General features: G+C 40.1%; 1 protein-coding gene across 15 annotated transcripts in view; it reads left to right on the forward strand.

Annotated features, from left to right (window-relative positions):
• ERAP2 (endoplasmic reticulum aminopeptidase 2) overlaps window positions 1-18,752 on the forward strand; it is a 46,022-nt gene that overhangs the window by 12,501 nt on the left and 14,769 nt on the right. For 4 of the 15 annotated variants that reach the window (XM_060416027.1, XM_042250780.2, XM_060416028.1 and 1 more), the window contains exons 5-12: window positions 1,751-1,871; window positions 6,928-7,082; window positions 9,976-10,089; window positions 11,121-11,252; window positions 11,476-11,640; window positions 14,250-14,318; window positions 15,329-15,516; window positions 18,625-18,704. In XM_060416027.1, the coding sequence (XP_060272010.1) occupies window positions 1,751-1,871; window positions 6,928-7,082; window positions 9,976-10,089; window positions 11,121-11,252; window positions 11,476-11,640; window positions 14,250-14,318; window positions 15,329-15,516; window positions 18,625-18,704 (1,024 nt within the window). The remainder of the gene's footprint in view (window positions 1-1,750; window positions 1,872-6,927; window positions 7,083-9,975; window positions 10,090-11,120; window positions 11,253-11,475; window positions 11,641-14,249; window positions 14,319-15,328; window positions 15,517-18,624; window positions 18,705-18,752) is intronic. The other 11 variants (XM_060416030.1, XM_042250782.2, XM_060416031.1 and 8 more) reach the window with 3 other exon arrangements.

Genomic DNA, 18,752 nt, shown 5'->3' on the forward strand with positions numbered 1-18,752 from the left:
ACGATTGTATATAATAACAATATATACTGTATAAATCTATATATACTTTTACAAATAATATGCAATTATTTTAGCTCACCATAATATGCTATAAAATTAAATGGCATTAAGTATTTTTCTATAATATTAATGATTGCATAGTATTGTACTCTAATGCTTAGAGGTACCATACGGATTTTTTAATCAGCATCTTATTCTAGGATATTTACATTGTTTCCAATTGTTTTCTATAATTTTATTTCCCTAATGAAAGGAGGTCTTCATTATTTTTAGAGCATTCGTTGTTTACAAAAGGTTACAATACCCAATAATTGGGGCTTCCCAGGTGGTGCAGCAGTAAAGAATCCAACTGTCAGTGCAGGAGACGCAAGAGACACGGGCTCAACTCCTGGGTTGGCAACACCCCCTGGAGGAGGAAATGGCACCCCACTCCAGTATTCTTGCCTGGAGAAGTCCATGGACAAAGGAGTCCGGCAGGGATCGCAAAGGGTCAGACAGGACTGAGTGACTGAACACAAACACACACAATAATTATCTGATAAAGTTTTGTGAATATCAATGAATACATCAAAAATAAAAAAGAACTCCTTACCCTGAGGAATTGTTGCTGCTAAGTCACTTCAGTCGTGTCCAGCTCTGTGCGACCCCATAGACGGCAGCCCACCAGGCTCCTCTGTCCCTGGGATTCTCCAGGCAAGAATACTGGAGTGGGTTGCCATTTCCTTCTCCAATGCATTACAGACACAAAAAATATATTCAAAGAGCCATAAAATAGTGCTTATGAAAAATAGCAATAAAACATCGATTATAACTTCCATACATACTAACCATGGATACGCAGATATATATTATCAGCAATGTGTCTACATACATTGCTGCACACAGATATATATGTAGATAGACAGAGGTGTGTGTGAGGTCAGATTGCACTTTACTTTAGGGGACAGGGTCCTGTCAGTTTCCTTGGATTCATGCCCCAGCTCTACAATTTTCCATCTGCGAGACTTAAGGCAAGTTATTTAATCTCCATGTGTTTTCATTGCTTCATTCCTAACATGAAGAAAATAGCTTCTATTTCAGGAGGTGGTTGAGAGGACTAAGTTAGAGTTTACAAGTTTTACAAATGCACATTTAGCACAGTGCCTGGTAAGGTACTGTGGGCACTAACTTATCTTGCTTATAACATTTCTGAGGGATTTCAGTAAAATCAGAGCATGAAAGCAGATTATGAAATGAAAGCACTACTGTACTTGAAACCCAAGAAAACTGGAATCTAACTTTATTTTTTCCAGTAGTTACTGTGCAGGGAGAGAGTGAACCCATCTGGGCGCTGAGTTTAAAGAAAACACAGCAGAGGGTGGTTCCAACAAGTCCATGAAGGCTTTTCCGCCTAATACAACTGTGTTTTATTGAAACTCTTTTGGTGGTCATCATTTTGGAAAGCTAATTCTCAAGTGCTAGAATACATAATCGCGATGAACTGAAGTGAGCTCTCATGATGTAAAGGGTTTATATAGCTGGAAATGTACAGATTCACTGTAACAGAAAGTACTGGATACTATAGTTTTCAAGAGGCACTTTTTCTTTAATACTTTACAGAACACCTTACCCCCTATTGACGACATGTTTAACGGTATCTCAATACTTTCTTGAAAAATATAGTCTCCATTTTTGGGTGAAGGTTGTTAGGAGTGGAATCATACCAAGGAGCTTGTCATTCAAAGATCATTCTTCTCCCCAAAATTCCCAGGTGTCCATCTATGCATCTCCAGACAAATGGAGTCAAACACATTATGCTTTGGAAGCATCACTGAAGCTGCTGGACTATTATGAAAATTACTTTGATATCCACTATCCACTCCCCAAACTGGGTAGGTTCAAATTCTAGATCATTGTCTTTATTTTTAGAACTTGCTTTGATTTCATCTCTCTTTATATGTGATTAAAATGAGCACTGAGGAACTTCAGTTAGCCCAGAAAGCAGTAATTTATACCTGAGAGATGTCTTTGAGTGTAGAAAATAAAGTATTTATGAGAAGCCCAAGTACTTGGGTTCATTTTTCTATTCTTTTATCAGGTTTAATATTAAAATATCTGCATTTTATATTAGATTTAAATGGATGAATTTCTGGAGCATGTATTTCCTTCTATATCATATTCATATAAGACTAGCAATCTTTTATGAAAGTTGCCAAAGGTTTATGTAAATAGCTGAAAACTGTCCCTCCATCTGTTATTTACAGAGTGTTTGAGGCTGGAAGATAAGACTGCGGCACAGACATTTTTTAAAAAAGAGAGAGATTTGAAGGAAATAGATAATTTGAATGTGGTAGTAGTTGATCTTTATGAGAGGATACAAATAGCCCATCTTTGTTGGTTTCCATTTTCTATCTTAAAAAATAAAAATTGTGATTTCTATGATGTTGCAGAATATATAAAAACACTGACAAATTTTACAAGTTATGTAGATTAATTTTAGAGTTTCGGACAGTGACAAAACATTGCTTTCCTTTGGAACTTTACAACCCACACCTTAACCTGTCCTTCTTCCCCTTTCCTGACCAACTTCGTGCAGTTTTTCTTAGAGAATTAAAGGACTATCAGAAGACATCTCCAGGGGCTTATTCCCATAGTTCTTGAGTCTCGTGGTATCATTACAGTGCAGGTTCTATACACCCTTTAGCACAGACATGCTAAATCAGGTTACCACAGTCCATTGCTGTCCTCTACGTCAAAAATCAAGGAAAGATCAAGTAACAGCCATCAACAATCCTAAGTTGTTCTTGAAAAATGCAACCTCGAAGACCATATGAAATGAATGCATTTAAAATAAAGTTCACTGAAAGGCAGCATGCAGATTAAGAAAAAGTAGACCAGATATATTTAGCAAACAGAATTCAGCAACACATCAAAAAGCTCATACACCATGATCAAGTTGGGTTAATTCCAGGGATGCAAGGATTCTTCAATATACACAAATCAATCAATGTGATATGCCATATTAACACATTGGAAGATAAAAGCCATATGATCATCTCAATAGATGCAGAAAAGGCCTTTGACAAAATTCGACATCTATTTATGATTAAAACTCTTCAAAAAATGGGCATAGAAGGAACCTACCTCAACATAGTAAAGACCATATATGATAAGCCTACAGCAAACATTATTCTCAATGGTGAAAACCTGAAAGCACTCCCCCTAAGATCAGGAACAAGACAAGGGTGTCCACTTTTGCCACTATTATTCAACGTCGTTCTGGAAGTCCTAGCTACAGCAATCAGAAGAAAAAGAAACAAAAGGAATCCAGATCAGAAAAGAAGAAGTAAAGCTCTCACTGTTTGCAGATGACATGATGCTGTACATAGAAAACCCTAAAGATAGCATCAGAAAACTACTAGAGCTAATCAGTGAATTTAGCAAAGTTGCAGGATACAAAATCAATACACAGAAATCACTTGTATTTCTATATACTAACAATAAAAAAAGAACAGTTAAGGAATCAATCCCATTCACCATTGCAACAAAAAGAATTAAATATCTAGGAATAAACTGACCTAAGGAGATGAAAGAACTGTACACAGAAAGTTAGAAGACACTAATGAAAGAAATCAAAGGTGACATAAACAGACGGAGAGGCATTCCATGTTCCTGGGTAGGAAGAATCAATATTGTGAAAATGACGATACTACCAAATTACAGATTCAATGCAATCCCTATCAAATTACCAATGGCGTTTTCCATAGAACTAGAACAAAAATTTCACAATTCATATGGAAACTCAAAAGACCCCCAATAGCCAAAGCAATCTTGAGAAAGAAGACTGGAGCTGGGGGAATCAAGCTTCCTGACTTTAGGTTATACTACAAAACTACAGTCATTGAGACAGTATGGTACTGGCACAAAGACAGAAATATAGACCAATGGAACAAGATAGGAAGCCCAGAAATAAACCCATGCACCTATGGGTACCCTATTTTTGACAAAGGAGGCAAGAATATACAATGGGGCAAAGACAGCCTCTTCAATAAATGGTGCTGGGAAACTGGACAGCTACATGTAAAAGAATGAAATTAGAACACTTCCTAACACCATACACAAAGACAAATTCAAAATGCATTAAAGACCTAAGTGTAAGACCAGAAACTATAAAACTCTTAGAGGAAAACATAGTCAGAACACTCGATGACATAAATCAAAGCAAGATCCTCTATGACCCACCTCCTGCTGCTGCTGCCGCTAAGTCACTTCAGTCGTGTCTGACTCTGTGCGACCCCCTAGACAGCAGCCCACCAGGCTCCCCCGTCCCTGGGATTCTCCAGGCAAGAACACTGGAGTGGGTTGCCATTTCCTTCTCCAATGCACGAAAGTGAAAAGTCAAAGTGAAGTTGCTCAGTCGTGTCTGACCCTCAGCGACCCCATGGACTGCAGCCTACCAGGCTTCTCCATCCGTGGGATTTTCCAGGCAAGAGTACTGGAGTGGGGTGCCATTGCCTTCTCCGACCCACCTCCTAGAGTAATGGAAATAAAAACAAAAGTAAACAAGTGGGACTTGATTAAACTTAAAAGCTTTTGCACAGCAAATGAAACTATAAGCAAGGTGAAAAGAAAACCCTCAGAATGGGAGAAAATAGTAGCAAATGAAATAACTGACAAAGGATTAATTTCCAAAACATACAAGCAGCTCATACAACTAAAAACCAGAAAAACAAACAACCCAATCAAAAAGTGGGGTAAAGACCTAAACAGACACTTCTCCAAAGAACACAGACAGATGGCTAACAAACACATGAAAAGATGCTCAACATCGCTCATTATTAGAGAAATGCAAATCAAAACTACAATGAGATAGCACCTCATACTGGTCAGAATGGCCCTCATCAAAAAGTCTACAAGCAATTAATGCTGGAAAGGGTGTGAAGAAAAGGGAGCACTCTCTCACTGTTAGTGGGAATGTAAATTGATACAGCCACTGTGGAAGACAGTATGGAGATTCCTTTAAAAACTAGGAATAAAACCACCGTATGACCCAGCAATCCCACTCCTAGGCATATACCCTGAGGAAACCAAAATTGAAAAAGACACACGTATTCCATTGTTCACTGCAGCATTGTTTACAATAGCTAGAACATGGAAACAACCTGGATGTCCACTGACAGATGAATGGAAAAAGAAGTTGTAATACACACAATGGAATATTACTCAGCCATAAAACGGAACACATTTGAGTCCGTTCTAATGAGGTGGATGAACCTGGAACCCATTATACAGAGTGAAGTGAGTCAGAAAGAGAAAGATAAATACCGTATTCTAACACATTTATATGGAATCTAGAAAAATGGTACTGAAGAACTTATTTACAGGGCAACAATGGAGAAACAGACATAGAGAACAGACTTATGGACATGGGGAGAGGGGAAGAGAGGGTGAGATGTATGGAAAGAGTAACATGGAAACTTACATTGCCGTATGTAAAATAGATAGCCAACAGGAATTTGCCATATGTATCAGGAAACTCAAACAGGGGCTCTGTATCAACCTAGAGGGGTGGGATGGGGCGGGAGAGGGGAAGGAGGTTCAAGAGGGGGGGATACATGTATACCTATGGCTGATTCATGTTGAAGTTTGACAGAAAACAGCAAAATTCTGTAAAGCAATTTTCCTTCAATAAAAAATAAATTAAAAAAAAAGAAAGAGTAGAACAGATATAAGCATTTCTAATGGCTTTGGGAAATAATATAACTAATATAAAATCATTGATGCAAGTTAGAAAAGGAATCATTCCCATATTTGAAGTGGTAATGAATACTAATCTTGATTAGTGCTAGTTTACTTTTTGATTGCAATATACACATTTGCTTTTATCCACTAGAATTAAACAGTACTAATTCGAGACAATGAAATGTCAAGCCAAGTGACTCGATTTATTTCAAATTATTATTATTTTTTTAAATTACCTGGCTTTTCAGCCAAAGAACAGTATTTTTTCCAATATGACCTGGCAGAATAAAAAGAAGTCTAAGATTAAATATTAGCCAGAAGTTTTCTAATCAACATGAATTCATCGGCAAAGGGTATATATATATATATATATGAATATATACACTCTCACACAGACATGATATAAATTAATATACATTAATTAAGCTCCGGGGGTCAGTGATAGAAATGGAAGCCTGGTGTGCTGCAGTCCATGTGGTCGCAAAGAATCGGACATGACTGAGCAACTGAACAGAACTGAACTGAACTGAATATACATTATACCTGAGGGGCTAAAAGATGATTAAATTTTACATTTTTTCTCTAAAATTTTGTCAAGAAGTAGAGGAAATATTAACAGTGAAAAGGAAATTGAAGTCAGAAAGAATTGACGCCTACAGTTTTTTCCCTTTACTGCCTTAGAAGGACACTTCGAGGCTGTATGTGCTTGGAATATTGACTATAGAGATGCTTCAAACGGTGTTCTCCTGAAATTCAAAGTCCCTTATTTTCTCTTTTTTATAGAAATGAGTTCATCATATGTTTTGTTGAATCCAGATGTTTTAGAGATCATTTGATACCTTATATTTTCAAAGTCTTTCTGTAATACTAATATAAAATACAATATGAATGTTTTTGAATGAATGATTTTCTCAGCAGCAATGCACCTAAGGTGATTTCACAGTTTAGCATTAGGAAACAATGGTTATGGCACTAGGCTACTTCACCTAGAAATGAAACTTTACCAGTAAAATTTATTCTGCTTGATGATGGATACTGATTATTTTCCACAACTACAAGACACCATATCAATGTTAAGAAAAAGAGATAGTGTTTTTAGAATGTCTGCTTATATATACTGAAAGGATCGTAGCATAGTTAAGAAGGAAGCAAATCCCACTTCTGGTGTAGGAGCCGTAATGATTAAGCGTTGCTCTTATTCCTTAGATCTCGTTGCCATTCCTGACTTTGCAAGTGGAGCCATGGAAAACTGGGGCCTCGTCACGTACAGAGAGACGTCGCTGCTCTTTGACCCCAAGAAATCCTCTATATCCGATAAGCTGTGGGTCACCAAGGTCATAGCCCATGAACTAGCACACCAGGTACCTGGCTCTCACGGCATTCCCTTGGTGTCGGTTCCAAAGAGCATCATGCAGAACACCCCCAGGATTCCCCAAACAATGGAAAATCATGTCATTTTATTTCCCGGGGGCACCTTAGGGATCATCAAACCGAATATTGCATGTCGAGTAGCAGAATGTTCAATCTCTAGACTATGGGTCTCATACAAGAATTTTATCACACGAGAACTGGCCACTATGTCCTCTAAAACCTTTCAAGGCACAAAGCCTCCAAATGTCTTTTAGTAAAGAAGGGTAGAGATCATACAGGTACATAGAGCACAGTACTAGAAACCCCTACAAATAGAGACTTTTATTTCCCCATACACCCTCTAGCACAGTCTAGGACAAAATCAAGCTCCCTTCAATTGGAGTTTGTCATTATTTGGCCATAATGAAGTATTTCAAGTCCTTGTACTCCCAGGCTACTGACCCTGAACGCACTACCTACCTCTCTAAACTTCAGTGTCCTCATCTATAAAATTATGTTCATAATAGCTCCTGCTTCCTGAATCAGTTGTGAGGATTACAGATAAGTGTGTCTGTCACACACTAGGTACCTAGTAACTGTTAGCTGGTCACAGTAGTGGCAGTGACCGCCACTGCTACCATTTCTTACAGAAGAAGATTTCCAAGGCCTGTCCATCAACCCGGTATTACATACAATTACGAAACAGTAAAATCAGCTCTTCAGATACCAGAGACTTTTTTCATTCTGTTTTATTTCTGCAAGTTCCCTGACATGCAGGGAATTATTAAAGACACCGGAAATTCTCTTTTACCATATAGGCACATATCATTCAACTGTAGAAACTGGTAAGATCTCTTATTTTTTAATTTTTAACTTTACCCTTTATCATGACCATAGTAATAAGAGGGGTTGTTTGTTTGTTTTAAGCAGCAGATGAAGAACCCGGAGCCATGCTCAGCGCCATACTTTGAGAGCATATGAACAGCTTCCTCTGGTTTAGCATCTCCCCGCTGGTTCATCTTAGGAGTTTGGATTATTAGTCACTGGAAGCTCTAAAGCACTTAACTGAGTCTGGGGATTCCTAATTTTCTACCCAGTGTTCATAGGGAAATAAGCAGAGAGCTCTCCTTTTGAGGCTCCATGCTGCCTTAAGACCTTCCTTTGAAAGCTTCTCTTTCATTAAAACGCAGAGTCCAGGGCTGAAGCAGCAGGCCCCACTGGAGTTTCTGCCTTGACTATTTTGTCTTCCCATTCACATCCATCTGGCATGTCAGTCCTCGGCGTAAAGCCCTGGCAAAGACTCTCAGTGCTCGGTTAGTCAAGGATACACAGTGTGTCATATAAGGCCCAGATAACCCTGCTCCCCGCCACCTCTCTGGTCTCTTCTCTGAATGACACCTTCAGCATCAGCCATGCCAATCTACCTGCCATTATCTCGACAGGCCCAGGTCGTATCACATCTCTGTGCTTTTGTTCCTGCTACCTGATCGGCTTAGAGCACTCTCCACTTCCAACGTTCCTGGGGACCGCTTGTAAGACTCAGGAAATGAATCACTTCCCAGTTATCCTACACACTCTCTCAGCGAAACTGACTTTTTCCTTCTGGAATCCCCTCTGCCTCTTGTACAGATATAAATCACAGGGCCAGTAACATTTTAGTGCCCGTATGTGTCCACTGGTTGACCTCTACCATCTGCATTAAGGTAGTAGCTCTATTACATACATCTTTGTATTTCTTCTATATAACAAGGTCTTTTGTTTGCTGCTTTAAAAAAAATAACCCTCTTATTACTATGGCCATTAAAAATTAAAAATTAAGAGATTTTGCCATGGCATAGTGCCAGGAACATAGTAGATTCTCAATAGATATTCACTGACTGAATGAATGAATAAAATACTCTTCCTGACTGGTGAAATGACCACCATAACCAGCTTGAACTTCCTGTGTTCATCACTTCTCAAATTGAGGAAACACCCACCATTCTTTCTCACAGATGTCCTTTGGAAGATTGGCGCGCATTTTCAGTGTGATCTGAAAGCTGTAAGAAAAGGTATAGAGCTGGAGCAGTTTCTAGTAGCTATGGACCTAGTGATTTCTGTTCTATAACTATAACAAGGCTCTTCTGAATCTTAAAATCTTATTATTTAAGCTTCCAGTCCATCTGGAGACTGCACTCTTAAACTAGGTAAACTAGAGGCACATTAAAACAACAAAGGCCAAATAGGTAAAATGTAATAATATATAAAAAAAAATATTTAAAATGTGTTACAGATCAAATATCGGTCAAGGATAAATTTCTATTTAGCTTATCTTTTCACATTCTTTATTTATATATATTTAAAATCTCAGAATTTTATTCTCATTAGTGGCCAAATTGATCCCTAGAAGTAAACTGGGACAGAGGTCGACAACTACATTTGCTCATTAGTAATATTATGTAACAATCTGAAAGTCCTAAATGAATTCTTATCCTTTTAAGTACCTGCTACTTAATACAAAAGATGACTTCATCAAGAATATTCTGGCTTATATTTCTCCTTAGACCCTCACTGTGAGTCAGTGACAAGGTGAGATTATACTAATTGCGCAAGATGTCTAAAATAAAATGTCTCATTCTCTTCCTTAATATTAAGTCTAATATCTAGGAAATAAAGGGAGAATATAATGGAAGGTAGGGCATTGGAGGCAATGTGGACACGAAAGAAATAAGTGAAACAAGCAAAAATGTGGTGGTGAGGGGAGAAGGCAGGGAAACCAGCAGAAAGATGCTGCGCAGAGAGAAAAGGGTAGCAAAGACAGAGAAGAGGCCTCAACTTCTAAAAAAGAAGTTACCACCCATCGTATTTTTTTGCTGCAGTTAATAATTGTTTATATTTGTTTAACATTGAGTTTTTGCCTCCCAGTGGTTTGGTAACCTGGTTACAATGGAATGGTGGAATGATATTTGGCTCAATGAAGGTTTTGCAACATACATGGAACTTATCTCTCTCAATATCACATATCCAGAGCTACAGTTTGTAAGTCACAACTTTGTATCTCATACTATATGTCCTAAGAAATCATTAATTTACTATTATAATTTTTAGAAAATGCCAAAGAGAACACGGCATTGCGTTTTTGAATCTGTGGTATTTTCTTTTGTATAAACAGATTGTATTGGTTTGCTAGCACTGCCATCCACAGACTGGGTGGCTTAAGCCAGTTTATTTTCTCACTGATCTGGAGGCTGTCAAAATACTCCAAATTGCCAAAAAGAAAATGAAAATTTCAGGCATTATTCTATATTTATCCAAGAGTCTATAAGCAATATATCTGTTAACCTAATGAATTCTAAGATGGTGCTTCCCTGATGGCTCAAATGGTGAAGAATCTGCCTGCAACGCAGGAGACCAGGGTTGGATCGCTGGGTTGCGAAGATCCCCTGGAGAAGGGAATGGCAACCCACTGCAGTATTCTTGCCTGATGAATCCCATGGACAGGGGAGCCTGGTGGGCTACGGTTCATAGGGTCGAAAAGTGTCCGACATGACTGAAGCCATTTAGCAAGCACGAGGGGGGTCTGAACAGCACATAGCAAGGTAGTGCTAACTAGTAACGGATAACGCGCTTTTTGGGGTAAATATTTGGCCCAGTACAGTTGCGGACAGGCATGGATTCAAAGTCGGTGTCTTTTTTTTTTTTTTTTTGCTATGTGCTGAGTCTGTGGTTTAATCCAAAAGCTTCATGCATTCTCACTTGTAAAATGTGTACAATGCCTCTTCCTTGCAGAGTGTTGAAAGGACTGCAGCTGAGGGAACCTTTGTTTTATTTCTGTGTCCAAGGGCCTTGCTCGTGGTAAACATTCAGGCAGTGTCTGAGGAAATATCACATTCATACCTCTAACAAAGTAGAGAATTGGTGAAAGGGGGCTATATAAGGGGAAAGAAACATTTTGTAAGAAATATTGTTTGAATACTTACTTCTGAGACTATCTTACTAAACCTAGCATCTTTGCTATTGCTTTGAGTGTCAAATGGCAATTGAAAAGACAAATGTTCTCTCCTGTTTAGGATGACGATTTTTCAAATACATGTTTTGAAGTAATTAAAAGAGATTCATTAAATTCATCCCATCCTATCTCCAATCAAGCAAAAACTGCTATTCAAATAAAGGAAATGTTTGATGCCGTTTCCTACAACAAGGTAGGGGATACTGTGGACCAGGTGGTAAATGCTCTGTCCTGGGAGACATATAATGAGGCCAGTACATCAACAGTTGAAGTTGTTGGTGCCAGATTACTTCTGTGTCTCTTTTTGTTTTGTTTGCGGTTCATTTATCAGACATCACACATGTTCCACAGCATGTAAGCTTCCTTTAAAAACATATGCTACCCTTTACCTTCTTTTTCTTTATGTTTTTATTTAGGGAGCTTGTATTTTGAATATGCTCAAGGATTTTCTGAGCGAGGACACATTCAGGAAAGGAATTATTCACTACTTAAAGAAGTTCAGCTATAGAAATGCAAAGAATGATGATTTGTGGCACAGCCTGTCAAATGTAAGTCATCAGCTGAGTTACAGGAGACTGCTGGTAAGCCTAAACAGTGACAAGCTAATTAGGAAGGCTTATAAATAGTTATAGTGTCACGCAACAGATGTTTATTACACTTGCCACACTGCCAGGGTTTAGCAGGTAGCACCTGTCTATTTCCCCTGGCACCTTGCTAACCCAAGATGCTGCACTAGCTTAGCCCCGGGGGTTCAGCATTTGACCCGCTTCTCTTTGATGTCCCTCTTCTGGTTCACCCTACATTTTGTCTTCTGTTTCCAAACCTTTCGTGACTTCGTAATTCCTTCATGTGACTCCTAATCTTCTCTTCCCAAATTTGTTTAAACTCTACTTGCTCAGCTTTATGTCCCAACCCGTATTCGGTTGAGTGAGACCCTCCTTCTCCCTCGCGCAAGAAATCCTGCTCATCCCTGTCATCACGCCTTTGTTTCCGGAGCACTTGCTGCCTGAAGTGTTCTTTCTTCTTTTCAAAAACTCAGGTGCTATGCATGCTTTGCGATCCAGCTGAGGGGTCACCTCCTCCTCATAGCCAGCTCCAGCACTCATTGCCTTTCTGCTGAGTACCTAGAAGGCCACTCATGAATCTGCTCCAGCGAGTGACTTTCTCTTTTATTGGTTTCCACTGATTTAATGATAACAGTGATAATAATGAACTAAATTTGCTTAAGAGAAAGAATCATGTCAGGCCCCTAGTATTCTATTGACCCTATGATCATGGTTCAGTTCAGTTCAGTCATTCAGTCATGTCCAACTCTTTGCGACCTGTTGGATTATACAGTCGATGGAATTCTCCAGGCCAGGAGTGGGTAGGCCTTTCCCTTCTCCAGGGGATCTTCACAACCCAGGGATCAAACCCAGGTCTCCCACGTTGCAGGTGGATTCTTTACCAGCTGAGCCACAAGGGAAGCCCTTTGTACACAAAAGTGAAGTGAAGTTGCTCACTCCTGTCCAACTCTTTGGGATCCCATGGACTGTAGTCTACCAGGCTTCTCTGTCCATGGGATTTTCCAGGCAAGAATACTGGAGTGGGTTGCCATTTCCTTCTCCAGGGGATCTTCCTGACCCAGGGATCAAACCCAGGTCTCCTGCATTGTAGGCAGACGCTTTACCCTCTGAGCCACCAGGGAAGCCCCTCCTGTACACAAAAGAGGTCCTCTATTCTTTGTAAGCACTTTTGTCCCAGGGATAATAAAAATATTATTCAATATTTGTATAGCACGTCATAATTTTTAAAAATTCATGCACATTATCTTATTTGATTTTTCTGTGCCCTTATTAAGTCCGGATCCTTAAGGTTTAACTTAAGGTGTGATTAACTTAAGGTGTGATTTTTGTGGTCAAAGAAGCAAGTGCAAGTAATTAAAATTTCACAGTAGCTCAAAACTTTTACTGATATTTCTCGAAAACCCTAAAAGGGATCAAATATAGCATCCTTCATAATACTTATAAAGAAGGTTCTTTCTTGGGGCTTCCCTGGTGCTCAATGGTAAAGCATACACCTGCCAACGCAGGAGACACAGCGTTGATCCCTGATCTGGGAAGATCCCATAAGCTGCGGAGCAACCAAGCCCACGTACCGCAATGACCGGGTGTGTACTCTCAAGCCAGGGAGCTGCAGCTGCTGCAGCCCGAGTCCCCAGAGCCTGTGTCCTGAAGCAAGAGAAGCCACCGGGGCGAGAAGCCCGCCCGCTGCAGCTCCAGAGTCGCCCCTGCTCACTGCAGCCAGGGAAAAGCCCACACAGCAGGGCAGACCCAGGGCGGCCAAGGAACAAAATTAAACTTTCAAAAAAGTCTCAAGAAAACGCTCTTTCTCCATCACCTCCTGTAGGTGATCCAGTTGCTCTCGTCCCGGTTCCCTCCCAGGTTCTCAACAAGCCTTACATTGCTCTTCTCTCCCATCCTTTTCCTTTCCTCCTCCTTTAAGGATGTGTACTTGTGTGTGTGTGTCTGTGTAGACCTTGCCTGAGCCTTTTTTTCCAAGAGGAAGAATCCATCTTTTGTGCGGTTAGTGAGTGGAAAGGGGATTAAAGGAGAGATTTGGCCAAGAATTACAGGACTGTGAACAATCCTATATTAATTTTTGTCACTTTGTGCTTATTACCATCTCAAGAAAGTAAGGTAGGCAGTCTTAACCCGTTTTTTTTCCAATGGATTTTCCCATTTTTTAAATGGGAAAACTAATGCTAATGGAGAGATTCGTTAAAGATCTTGTACAAGTGAGTGATGGAGCTGTTACTTAAAATCTGTCTTCTGTTCAGTCTAGTACTCGCTCTCTCAATGACATCACAACTTCTTCCCAGTTACTGTAGGAGTCTCCCATCTAACCTTCCCCTAAAGGTCCTAAATTCTTAGTTGACCCCCTTCTGATGTCAAACGAAATGGTGGCACAAAAATGATAAATTTCCCCAAAAACCTAACTCAGCACGGTGTCACATAATATCAATTAAATATTTAAAAGAGTAACTTTTATGCAGTTTTAATGAATTGCTATGCTCATTATCATGTCTAGATGAATTACATTTTCATACATTTATGTTAGTAAATGTTTTCACTCATGTCAAATGTTTTCACTCATTTTAAGCCAACTCTCAGAGGCCAAATGGCAGCGCTCTTTTATTTTTGTTTTCTAGAATTGTTTAGAAAGCGATTCCGCATCGGGTGGATTTTGTTATTCTGATTCCAAGAAGACAAGCAACACAGTAAGTAGAAAGAGACTTGGAGGGTGAAAGAGATTTGGCTTATCTCCAGACCTGGAGTGAGTCTGTAAAGTTGTCCAGCTGTCCCTTTAAATAACTGGAGAGAAGAAAAAACTCCACAATTTTCCTTGAAACAAAGTTGACTGAAGAAGGAATGCTCAGCCCATTAAGGGGAGGGTGCTGCTCTTACTACTATATTTTTGTTGTTATAATTCAGCTTTCCCACAATCCCACCAATGGCTAAAAATATCTCAGCTCCAAATTCCTCTGAGTGGTTATTGCTGCACTGGTATCCTCAGGGCTCTGCAAAATGCCAAACCAAATATGCTAGGTTTGGAAATAGTATGAATGGCTTTCTTGAGGCCTCGTCTTTTTGTTTACTTCTGGGAAGTTATTGGAACATTTTAGGAGAGAGAGAAAAAAAATTATCATAAAAAAAAGAAAAGGCAAACTTTTTAAAAAGCGTCACGGTAATCCCGTCAAGTATGGTTTTAAAGGAAGATTCGGCATCAGGCAGTGATCAGAAACCCGTACTAGACGCTGTTAATAAAAAGCTAGAGGTTTTGTCCTCCACTCCATATACCTCTATTGATATAATACTGTTCTATTGGAATTTTTAAAAGAGACGTTTCTTCCTAAACCTCTGGATTCCATCGTTAATGAAATGGAGGGGCATTTTTGTTTTGTTTTGGTGGGTCCTTTTTTTCTTCTGTTTTGAAAGGGAGCAGAGAGGGGCCCCAGTCTCAAGCCCTTCTTCTTGGCCTTTCTTGCCCTGTATTAACCCTCAAGCTCCCAGACATGTCCCTCCTTCAGGCAACTTTCCAGGAACCCGTGGATGGGGAGGGAAGGGGCAGGTCCAGCCCAGGTTCTACATGGCCCCGCTGGGAGACTGCAGTCGGAGTTCACTCTTCCTGCCCAAGCCATGTCCCTAGCATCCGAGGAGGTCTAAGTATCTGATCTCTCTCTGGTTTCTCTCCTGTGTCTCCGGTTACCAAAGTCGCTTGTCGTTTCAGCTCGCGTTTCAGCTCGCGTTTCTGCGGAAAAATGTAGAGCTCAAGGAGATGATGGCTACCTGGACTCTGCAGAAAGGCATCCCCCTCGTGGTGGTTAAACGAGAAGGGCGTTCCCTCAGACTGCAGCAAGAGCGCTTCTTGTCCGGGGTTTCCAAAGAGGACCCCGAATGGGGGACTCTGCAGGAAAGGTGGTTGCTTTTTTTTCCTGTCGGTCTAGATTACTTCATCTCAGTTTACTGACAGTTGCATTAGCTTTCTTTCAGCTTCTCTGGCAATTTTATGGGATGCTATTTCTGCTGCTGCTGCTGCTGCTAAGTCGCTTCAGTCGTGTCCAACTCTGTGCGACCCCATAGACGGCAGCCCACCAGGCTCCCCCATCCCTGGGATTCTCCAGGCAAGAACACTAGAGCGGGCTGCCATTTCCTTCTCCAATGCTATTTCTACATAGGACTTGATAGGCTAAACCAGCCTCAATTGCAGCTTTTAAGAGCTTCAGGTGACCCAGACTGCGTTGGTGAGCAGCATATTCTTGGTAATACTGCGGCCACCCTTAGGACCTCAGTTCTGATGCAGAAGGCTATTAGTTATATTTCTAATATAATATTCCCTGACTGTATCCTAGCCTTCTTTATGCTGTGTGTGCTCAATTGCTCAGTTGTGTCCAACTCTTCACAATCCCATGGACTGTAGCCCTCCAGGCTTCTCTGTCCCTGGAATTTTCCAGGCAAGAGTACTGGGCACTAATAAGTTATGAGACGGTAGATTAGACTTCCCTGCCGCCTCAGACAGTAAAGCGTCTGCCTGCAATGCGGGAGATCCAGGTTCAATCCCTGGGTTGGGAAGATCTCCTGGAGAAGAAAATGGTAACCCACTCCAGTACTCTTTCTGGAAAATCCCATGGACGGAGGAGCCTGTAGGCTACAGTCCATGGTGTCGCAAAGAGTTGGACACGACTGAGTGACTTCACTTCAAGTTATGAGACTGACCCATACCTAGGAAGATAAGATGTATGACAGCTATACATCTTATCAGAAAAGGCATTCCCTGTGTGTTAAGTCGGAGAAGGCAATGGCAACCCACTCCAGTACTCTTGCCTGGAAAATCCCATGGACGGAAGAGCCTGTAGGCTACAGTCCATGGCGTCACAAAGACTTGGACACGACTGAGCAACTTCACTTCACTTCAAGTTATGAGACTGACCCATACCTAGGAAGATAAGATATATAACAGCTATACATCTTATCAGAAAAGGCATTCCCTGTGTGTTAAGTCATGGGCTTCCCAGGTGGTGCAGTGGTAAAGAATCTGCCTGCCAGTGCAAGAGATGCAGGTTTGATCCCTAGATTGGGAAGATCCCCTGGAGTAGGAAATGGCAACTCACTCTGGTATTCTTACCTGGAAAATTTCATGAACAGAAGAGCCTGGTGAGTTACAGTCCATGGGATCACACAGAAGAGCCTGGCAAGCTATAGTCCATGGGGTTGCAAAGAGTCAGACATGGCTGAGCACACACACACACACACACGCACACGCATGCACACACGCACACACGCATGCACACACACGTGTTAAATTAAATAAGACCTTCAGCTCTCTTTTATTTTTCAGTAAGAGACTGTAAATATAACGTCTTAAAACATGATGTTCTTGGTAACAATAAAAGCAAATCCAATTACCCACTCTGTTATCTTGCTCACAAGCCTGTCCTAAGAAAACTTGTTAAAGATTTTACTAAAATCAAGAAATACAACACTGTCCACCTCCCTCTGATCTCATTCAATAAGATGAATGAGATTAATTTGAAAAGAAATAATCCATGTGAATCAGTGCTGGCTCTTATGATTATTACCTTTTCTAAAATCTAACTGTCTAAAAACGGTTTTAGAATTTTTTCTGAGAGAAGCAAACTCAAGGCCTTTAACACATAGAGTATAACATTTTCCATTTTGATCTCATCAGATGTCTATTTCCATCCAACAGCAGCCCTTATGCCATTTATCTATGTACAAATCCATCCATTTCTCTGTCTGCCCTTTTGAAGTCCAAACCTCAGAGAGCTTAAACAATTTGAAGCTTGGCAACACAGGCTGGAAAATTTAATGTTTGATTTATTATTGGGAAAGCAGGACTCACAATGCTGCAACTTATCAAAATGTCACAAGAGAGTTCAGTAGTGTGGATGGCTCAGAATAACAAGCATCTATCTGAAGCAAGATTGGGATTTCTCTTCTAAAACTATTGCCCTCTGATCCATGCTTATCCAAACTTATGAACTGCTACTCTTTCTCTCTTTACTCCCAGGTGGGTTTATCTGGAAAAATCTCTGTCCTTCTAGAGCCAAAATCTATCCATGAATCTTGATCCATTACATCTTAGTGATATCTGTGTGTCTCTTTTTACCTTTCTGTGCAAATATTTTAACTGCTTTGTTAATTATCGGTACTCTGGGTTGGCAGGTAGATTATTTCTTCTGACCTTTTATTAAATTGAGTCTGTGTCTGTTGTCTCTTTTACTATTTTAGGTTTTTCTAAGGACTAATGGGCGTATCCTCAGTTACTATTCTTTCTGTTTTATACCTATTGTTATTTTCAAGCATCTGATTTTATAGGATTACTATAGCTAATATGGCTTACTATGTTAGAGGAAATGAGCTCTAGAGGCAGGTAGAAATTAGTCAGGAAAAAAATAGCTAATAGTTATTTACCATAGGAAGGCCCTTACCAAGTGACTGAGGCCTTTTCCTTCAATCCGTTCTGCTTCTCTGCTTTCTGGACTTGGCCAATGAGCAGCTCCTGACTTATTGCTGCTTGCTGACCACTTAGCAGGCGGGGGTTGAATGCAGATAGCTTCACTGAACAAAAGGATAAGTGGGAGAATCATGCTAGAGGAAGATCTTCACCTTTGGGGGTTTTTTTCTACAGCTTTGATTTAGTTATTTGAATTACTATCAGACAGTGAGAATTTTTGGAAATGTGGAACGAAGATTGTTTTTTTTTTTCCTTTTACTTAGAAGAAAACAATCAGCAGGAATTGTGGTTGTATAAAATTTGGACTGTAAATGTCCCAGGTAATTGTGACAGAGTTCAACTAGGTATATATTATTGCTCCTTCATAATCATTAAAGAATTTTTGCACACCCAAGGAACCATTAGTCTTATCCTATAAAATTTATAAGGCCAGTGATGGTGTGAAGGACGGGAGATTAGGTGTCTTTTATAGCCTCTCTGAATCTGACAATGTGGACATTGAAACGGCTGCTGATTTGGTCTGTAACAGTCTTTACTTTCTAACGTAGGTACCTTTGGCATATCCCAGTGACCTACTCCACGAGTTCCTCTCATGCGATTCACAGACACATTCTGAAACTGAAGACAGGTAAAATGAACTAGTTAGCCAAAAAACCTTTTAATTCTGAAATTAAAT

Source organism: Ovis aries, chromosome 5 (genome assembly GCF_016772045.2).
Source record: "Ovis aries strain OAR_USU_Benz2616 breed Rambouillet chromosome 5, ARS-UI_Ramb_v3.0, whole genome shotgun sequence".
NCBI lineage: Eukaryota > Metazoa > Chordata > Mammalia > Artiodactyla > Bovidae > Ovis > Ovis aries.